Here is an 8,759-nt window from a genome sequence, read left to right as displayed (position 1 = left end):
GCGGTCATTCAAAACAGTGTATAACACGCAAGCGCAATCCACGTGTACTAAACGAAAGTGTACAAACTGCCGGAAAATAGCTTTACCATACAGTTGCTTTTTGGGCTTTTTATTGTACTACACACGAGCAAAAAGATAGCATTTCATCAGGATGGTTGTGATGACAATGATAGGCCGTGTTATTGACGGCTTACCACTGGCAGCCTCTATGCAAAGTGATCAAGACGTAAGTTCATGTACCATGTAACACCAAACCCATAAGCTCAACTCTCTTTTTGTACGGTCAGTTTTCTTTTATATGATGCAGCCTTTTTTTATAAGTATAAATATACAGGTATATATGTTATCTTTCAAACAGCGCTTGATATTTTCTGCTTTCTCGCAAACGTCCAGATTTCAAAGAACACTGAAGAACGTACATCATTCACAGTCCGAGACTGTCTTGCACATTCAATTTGCTGGCTTCACAAAAGTAAACGTTGTTTGATGTTTACAGTACACGTGTCCCAAAATATATGTTTTACAGCTACATTACAACTACTTGAAATATTTACATTTGAAGTCCCTGTAAATATAATTGATTTTATAGAGAGCTGCAATTGTCGTCTGTCTGTCTGTCTGTCTAAGGACAGTCAGTATAATTTTGACAAGGAAGAGGTTGAATTGTTTATCTCTGCTGGTTAGGCATATGGTAACCATTAAGCACTTTACTACTAGTTAACCTGCTTTTATACATTTGAGGGTCATGAAGAGAAAACCAGCGTAGGCTTGTTAGTGTTCTTTTATATGCTGCAACTAAGAGAATTAATTTAGGTTTCCAAATTTTAATCAACTTAGCTGCAGATGACACATTTGCAGGTTTTGGTCACAAATTTATTAAGATCTCGCGGTTCATTACTTGCATGTCAGTCCAAAGTTCTAGCACTGGTAGCTGTTAACCTGCAGAACCTGGGTCATAAAAATGGTGGATAGCTTGTTGAGATACCTGTTCATTATGTGTCCTATGATATACTCTCATCCAATCAAAAGAGATTTATCTGTCACATGTTCTAAAAATATCAAATGCGAAAGTCGAGAGATTTGAAACAAAACTGAGAAATGCACACCTCGGACACTACCAGCAAGTACCATTAACTTTGCACAGATCTGTTAAAAATAAATTTGTCAGATCAATATTAGGAAAGGAGTGGCCACAAAGCTTACTTTCTATACAAAAATCAGTACAACAGTACCTCCAGCTTTTTTGTTTTTTCCTTTGAAAGAAATTAACCATTTGTATTTTGTTGTTCTTTTAGACCACTAAGGACTACCAAGCACAAGCCAAGATGTTGTTCAGAAAACTCACAGACCACTCACCAGCAAGAAGCAGCATTGAAACTGGAACAATGATGTTTCAGTGAGTACATGTATTAAATAGCAGAGCTAAGCAATCACATTGGTAACACAGATGGCAATCCGTACCAAAATAATTTTTTTTATTTTAATAATAAAAGCTTCTTGCAGTTACATCTAGGTCTATTCTATATGTGTATCTATATTGCTCTATAGGGGCACATGACACCATTGACTTTTTTTTTTTTAAAGCACCTAGAATTTCAATCAATTGCAAAGAAACAAACCTAACAAAATTGTCATGGAGACCACTGAATTTTGTGTTTTTCAGTGCCAGAACTACCATAGTACATGTGTTACGACTGATGCATGCATTTTCGACCAGGAACCAACAACATTTTGCTTACTTGAGGTTTCTTTCCCAATATTCTAACCATAACAGATTTTTGCCATTTGGATTTTCTTGATGTTTCTTTCCCAATATTCTAACCGTAACAGAGTTTTGCCATTTGGATTTTGCACTTTAGAATAAAATGTGGGTCATGACCTCAAGACTTGTAACAACGTGATAGAGGAGTTGAAAAATATGTTTTTCTGGATGTTGTGTTGATATTTACATGTGACTGTTATGAAGCATTGACAACATGCAGAGTAATATTTGATTTTATGACATATTGTCAAGACCGTGATAATGATATTGTTCTTTCTTTTCCTTTTGTCAACAGTTACATTATCGAAAATGGTGTGTGTTTCTTGACATTAACCGACAAGACATTCTCCAAAAGAGCAGCATTTAGTTTTCTTGAGGAGTTATCTTCTGAGTTTCACAGGGAGTTTGGTCACAAAATTGCTACAGCAACTAGACCCTACTCATTCATTGAATTTGGTGAGCATTTACATAGTACTACGTTGTGATTCTCTCATTAAGTTGTTTTTTGCTAGAGTCTCGTCAGATGGAGCCCTGTTATTAATCTAACTGTCTGGTAAAATCTTGCCACTTGGTTACTGTATTGATAAGATAAAGTCTGTTGAAAGCCAATAATGTTATGGCTTTTATATATAGGCAGGTGCTTAACTCCGATTTCCTTAGCATGAAGTGGCTTTGAGTAAGTTGCTAGTCCTATACAGGTTGCCCTGCAACATTGTTTAGATTGTCCCAATAATGTGCAAGACATTAATACTCAAGGGGAGAGGGATACTGTGAGAGTAAAACGTTTTGTTCAAGGACACAACTTGTGGTGAAGATAAACTTTGACTGGACAAAAGTATATTCCAAGACAGAGATTAATATAATGTACCAAAATTGCATTCACCAAATTGTACTAAACAAGATGCTGTCATAGTATTAAAGTAAGTAACTAGGTGCTGTCTTTTAGACACATACATTCAAAAGGCAAGAAAGAACTACCAGGACTCAAGAACAAGAAGAAATTTAAACAGATTAAATGATGAACTCCATGATGTACAGAGAATTATGGTTCAAAACATTGATGATGTTCTTCAAAGAGGGGAACAAATTTCAGGTATGTCTGTGAGTTACAAGGGGGACCAGTCAGGCTAGCATTTTCATATCGGTAGGAATAAAAAAAAATTGAGGCATGAGATTGTATATTTAATTTTCAATCTGTTTTCACTGTCTGGACAATTACTGTTTTCAAGACAGAATCAGGCTGTTTGTGAGAAATTGTACAGAAAAACATATGTAAGAAACAGAAAACAGATCAGCACCTTTGGACCCAGCATCACTCAACTTTATGTATTTTACAAAGTTATTCATAAGTTTATTGTTTGGCATTTGCAGAAATCAAATTTCATGAATTCAGTTTCTTCGTTCCAGTAGAAAATGGTGCAAAAATTGTGAAACATGTCTTTTATTCAGATAGCAGGAGGTGTATGTATTACCATTGCATCTATGTTGAATGAATATTAACCCTTTAAGCCCCACAGGAAACTGATGAAACACAAGCCCCTATTCCCGGAACCCAACCGGCATTGCAGGACTTAAATGACTGATTTTTACCATGCTTAGAATTTTGTCTTATATCTTAAAAACTACAAGGCAAAAGACAAAACACTTAAGACAAAAAATGTTCAGCAACAATTTATCTTTAATTCTAGACTTAACCTACAGCAAACGGTTAATCATGAAGTGAACTGAAGCAAGAGAAACATTGCACAAGTCTGAAAAATGTCATTGTTTACACTGAAATACAATGTTACCTTGCAAAAAAATGGCAAAAAAAACGCTCAAATACTAGCTAAATCCTACTAAATGCGAAAGCATCAATAAATATGTCTATGTACAATAAAATAGATTTCAAGTAATGCCTCAAGTTCTGGTTATTGCGAAGTAAACGAAGCAAATGTTCAATAGGTGAAATTTGAATTTCGCGCGCTTGTGGCGCTTAGCTTAGGTCACCGATGTGATTCGGGAAGCATTCCAAGCAAATCCGCTTGTTGCAGTGCTGGCAACCCATTCTGCAAAACGTTGTCCTCTTTCGTTTGAGGCATCGTTTGCATCGTCCTTTATCAAAAGCAATCGGCCAATGTCCAGCCTCCGTCTGCCCAGAACTTGCTGTTCTTCCACGGCTCGTGAAATCCCCGATAAGGTCCTTCGCAAGTTCGACTCTAAATGTTAGTTGTGTTCTTGAACGATGATTTACGGCCTTTTTCTCCAAGATAAACGCATTGACAATACTTAGATCGACGCAAAACCAAAAAAGATAGCGCCACCATTTCCTTGATTTAGTTCCGATAGCGTAATACCCACGCAACTGATCGTGAAGGTCTACGCCTCCCATGCTCTTGTTGTAACTCTTCACAACGGGAACAGTCGGCACTTGAATAACAGTTCCATCGCGCTGCTTACGGTTTACAGTCTCGTTTCCTACTGGATTACTTTCAGTACTGATAAAGTGAACAACCTTTTTGTCCTTCCAGGTTGTTGCAACGACATTGTTCTTTCGCCTAAACAGCGCCTCTCCTTGCTTCAATCGCTTGATGCGAGGATTGTTTGCCGCGAGATCCTTAGGAAAGTCTTTCCTGTTCGCTCTTGCCGTTGCACATGAATAAATTTGATCCTCCAACAGATCTTCGGCAAGCTTAACAGTTGAGAAAAAATTGTCATAGAAGACATGATGATTTTTCCCAGTAAAGCTCCGGGTTAAATCGTGAACAACACGATAACCCAAGTTTTGTTCGGCGGCGCCATCTTGTCTTTTTCCCGTGTAAACTTGGAAGTCGCAGACAAAGCCACTAGACGCTTCGGCGCAAACCCACACTTTAATTCCACGCTTAACAGGCTTCATCGGCATATATTGTCTCATTCCAAGCCGTCCCTTAAACTTTACCATCGCTTCGTCGACGGATAAATCTTTTTGCGGTCTCAGTTCCATTTTACAACATTGAACGACGCGATCAAGAACAGGGCGAACTTTGAACAATTTGTCATGTCCAGGATCTTCACGAGGAGCTTGATTTGCATTATTATTTAAATGAAAATACTTGGACAATTTGTCAAAGCGATTTCTCGACATCACTTTTTTAACGAAAGGGACGCCAATGAGTGGATCCTCACTCCAGTAAAGGCGAGTTGCAGGCAACCTTTTGATGCCAAACAGCACGTGAAGACCGATAAAGGCTTTCATTTCATCAAGCGTTGTCTCATACCATTCACGGTCGGGCTTCGTAGCGATACATTCCCGTGCATGGCGGTTCGTTTCAGCGACGATTTGCTCTATAAGTTCTTCTGGAAACATCAAATAGAAGAAATCGATTGCAGTTCCATCTTCTGCAACTCCAGAAGTTGGGCCAGTAGCCTCAGTGAATGGGGAGACCTCAACAGGGTTTGAGTTTTCGTTCCACGTTTCTTCTTCGGCTTCTTCCTCTTCAAAGTCTGAAAGGTCTTCGGTAGAAACAGAAGAGACTGAAATATCTGACTCCGAGTCACTCTGATTTCTAGCTTCAAATCTTTCTTGTCTCCAAGCAGCAACAGTTTCTCTTTCTTCTTCGTCAAATCCCAAGAACACGTCCTCTTCAACTTCGCTTTCGCTAGCGGCCGCCATCAAACTTCAGTTGCGATTTTCATCGTGATGCTCAGTGAAAGCTTGTCACGTTTGACACGTCAAATGAAAGCTAAAACTCTTTTCTATTGGTTGAAAAACAATGGAGCAGCCTAGCAACAATATAACAGGTCTTTTGATTGGTCAGAATGAAGGCAGGTCTCAGAGTGCCAAATGGCACTCTCGGGAATAAGATGCAGTCACGCAAGAGTGCCATATGGCACTATCGGGGCTTAAAGGGTTAAGAGAAAATATATGGGCTAGGGATTAAAACCTCTCTTTACTTATAACAAGATGTCTGTATTAATAATTTATGTGTTGAACCACAAGGCATGGATACTGCTTTTCACACTTATGAAGATTTAATTAGCTTGTTTAACCTCAGTGAACAAAGAATTCGTTATTCTTTTTTTTCTAGTGTTAGATGACAAGGCAGGAAATCTAAGGTTCCAGTCTGAAAAATACAAGAAAGATGCAACCTACTTGAATCTTCGTTCTTCTTATGCCAAATACGCTGCTGTAGGAACAATTTTTGTAGTGCTTATGATTTATGTTCGGTTCTGGTGGTTTTGAGGAATAGCACACAGCATGTTTGCTGAAATATAGAGCTTATATTAACTAAATATGTTATTAATAGTAATAATAATATGATCTTACTGGCTAGACATTTCTATGAAATAGTAGTTAGCCAGGTAGGTACGCAATTACATGAAGTAAAGTTATAAACCTGTTGTTGACATTTTTAATTGTCACCAGAGTCGTCAAAAGTAGGCCTCTGCTGGCAAAGTCACTATTTGCATCAGCTGGCCACTCTCTGGGCTAATTACCTGATTAAGTTGGCAAACTCAACCACCTACCCTTTGTAACACCACTGTTTCACTGCTTGGGATTACTCCCTTTACTTTAAAACCATAGCACTATGTGAGAAACTGGTTCATTCCCCTTCCAGGCACCACAGTACCTTGCACAACAGCATGATTGTGCTGTGATGTATGGAAGCAAATTCAACTGACTGCTCTCTTTGGCCCAAACAAAAGTTTATCAGATATTTTCCTTTATAATGTAGAAAGGACTCTGCGTGTGCTGATTGGTCAAAAACCCATTTTATAAATCAGAGTATAAAACATACAAAAAGCATGTTTTATTGTTTTGCGCATGAAAAATCTAGATCCTAAAGCAACCCTGAAGAAGTCTAAGCTGTGTATTACTGTGATAAAACACTCCGGACATTTGAGAAAACTTGAGAAATGTAGAAAACACTTGCCTGTGGCTCTTGTTTTCTACATTTTCCTCGTGTTCTCAAATGTCCATTGTGTTTTATCACTGTGTAATACACGGCTTAGGTTTCTTTATTTGTTAAATATTTTATGAGTCCTGCTATTTTAATGTGATCACCACATTATGACTAGACACTGCTGGCCTTATTGTTTGTCAGATTAACAGGGTCCTACTGAAGCAGTTTATAGAAATGTTATTCTGCTACACAAACAATTGGCTGTCGACCTGCAGCAATTGATGGTAAAACATTTAGCTGGAGTTATGCAACCATGTTTAAATCAGTCTGTCCCTTATTACCAATTTCCAGACCAGTTACTGTCCTGATAATGGCAATGAAGTGATAAGGTCAACCGTACAATCCAGATGAATTTGCTATTGTATTAGTTTATCCCTTCAAAAAGCAACTGGTGCCATAGCCTGCGAACACAGACGTATTTCTGGCTGTCACTTGGTTCCGCCGATAAATAACTTCTGCAAACCTGAGCCAGAAAACAATTTCTGTGACGTAGGAATTCTAAGCCAATCACAGTTTAGCTCAAATAACCCCAGATTTACTGCGCGTGGTATTCACTGCGAGGAGCACTCGAGTTTCATTCTATCATGGAATCTGATTGGCCAAGGAGAAACAAAAGTCATTACGTCACAGAAATCGTTTCCTGGCTCAGGTTTGCAGACATTATTTTTCGGCGGAACCAAGTGACGGCCGGAAATACGTCTGCGTTTGCAGGCTACTGGTGCCATATAGCTGTAAGAAATACTAAGAGTGTGAGAAAATTTACCACAAGGGAAAATGTCAGGTCAATAAACTACAGGAATGAGATTTTATGTCAGATAAATATCTGACAATCTGTCATGACAAAAATTATTATTGTAATAAATTCCTAAATAGCATGTGTTCTTAGAAGACAAAGTTCAAAAAATTTCAATACTGATCAGGTAGCACAACCAAGATCATGTGGGGTATCTGACTATACTAAGAACATGTCTGGAGTGAAGTCAAACATTCTTTTGTTACTGTTTAGTTTAATGTGGTCCACTCTCAAAATTAAATGGTCAATACATGCCTCTTACTAATGAATTTTGTTTGGTCTAAGTGCTAAGTGTATGGGCCATAAATTGAGGGGGGGGGGGGGGGACAAAGATCTACCATAACTTACTGTATGGACCAAGAAGACAAAGTTAGTAAGATTTTATATCTTTCCTGTTTGTCCAATGGGTTTGGGAAATCATTACAACTTTAAATGAGTGACCCATGTGAAAAACAAGACCAGTCACCTGCAAGTAGTTATAACGTTTTAATTATTGGTGTTCTCTAAATTTTGACAAACAAGGACCATATTACATGCCTGTTTTGCCATGCATGTTAAGCAAACTTGGCCGTGAAATAATGAGACCATTTGTCAACAAAAATGGTTTCAGCTTACAGTATCGCTAGAAAATGGCCTGCTAAATTGATCAGTCCTGGCATGCAAAGTAAGCGAGAGGTATAGTAAACTGTATTAGCAAATATACAACGCTAGATGAGTAGTTTTTGATTCTTAAAATAATTTATGATCAGTGGTCATACAAATTTTCATGAGGGAATATTCAATAATATAATAGAACCAATATTTCCTTTCAGCATCCTAGTATGAAACATACAGGTTCGTTAAATTCTTGCTGTTTAGTGTAAAGTGTGAATTGTTTTCCAGTCTCAGCTACTGGTTCAACACACATACCTTGTCTTTCCCAGAGGATCATTATCATTTAGCAAGCTGAGATTGTTACTGTAAATAGATATTGATTTAATTTATATCAATAACACAGAACATTCATGAAACATTTTGTGAAATATTTTTTTTTTATTACTTTCAAAATTCAAAAGGGCTTGATCACCCTCAGTGAGATTAATTTATAATGGATCTGTGGAGACTGCAAAGTTACGATAACCTTAATACTGTTGCATCAAATAGTAGAAATGTGGCAAACACAATCATTAAGCTGCAACTATTGCATCAAAATAAAATTGTAATAAAACAATATCTCCCATTAATAGGAGCAAAATAATTATTTTTGTGTTGTAATGTGATACACAGTCAAGCCTGCTGC

The 8,759-nt window shown here is 37.7% G+C and overlaps 1 protein-coding gene across 3 annotated transcripts; it reads left to right on the top strand.

Annotated features, from left to right (window-relative positions):
* The first annotated feature begins 11 nt into the window (after positions 1-11).
* Positions 12-7,749, top strand: LOC110064268 (vesicle-trafficking protein SEC22b-like). 3 transcript variants are annotated; one of them, XM_089274981.1, is made up of 5 exons: positions 12-226; positions 1,296-1,396; positions 2,058-2,218; positions 2,709-2,855; positions 3,451-3,657. In XM_089274981.1, the coding sequence occupies exons 1-5, from the start codon at positions 152-154 to the stop codon at positions 3,483-3,485; spliced, it is 519 nt and encodes a 172-aa protein (XP_089131107.1). In that variant the 5' UTR covers positions 12-151; the 3' UTR covers positions 3,486-3,657. The 3 variants fall into 3 exon arrangements, with proteins under 3 accessions (XP_089131107.1, XP_089131106.1, XP_020626959.2); XM_089274980.1 differs by having other exon boundaries at positions 3,272-3,657; XM_020771300.2 differs by lacking the exon at positions 3,451-3,657 and adding an exon at positions 5,812-7,749 and having other exon boundaries at positions 14-226.
* The last annotated feature ends 1,010 nt before the right edge of the window (positions 7,750-8,759 follow it).

The sequence above is a fragment of the Orbicella faveolata genome, unplaced genomic scaffold, assembly GCF_042242905.1.
Source record: "Orbicella faveolata isolate gen_17 unplaced genomic scaffold, um_ofav_v1 contig_36, whole genome shotgun sequence".
NCBI lineage: Eukaryota > Metazoa > Cnidaria > Anthozoa > Scleractinia > Merulinidae > Orbicella > Orbicella faveolata.
This window is presented reverse-complemented; position numbering and strand designations above follow the sequence as displayed.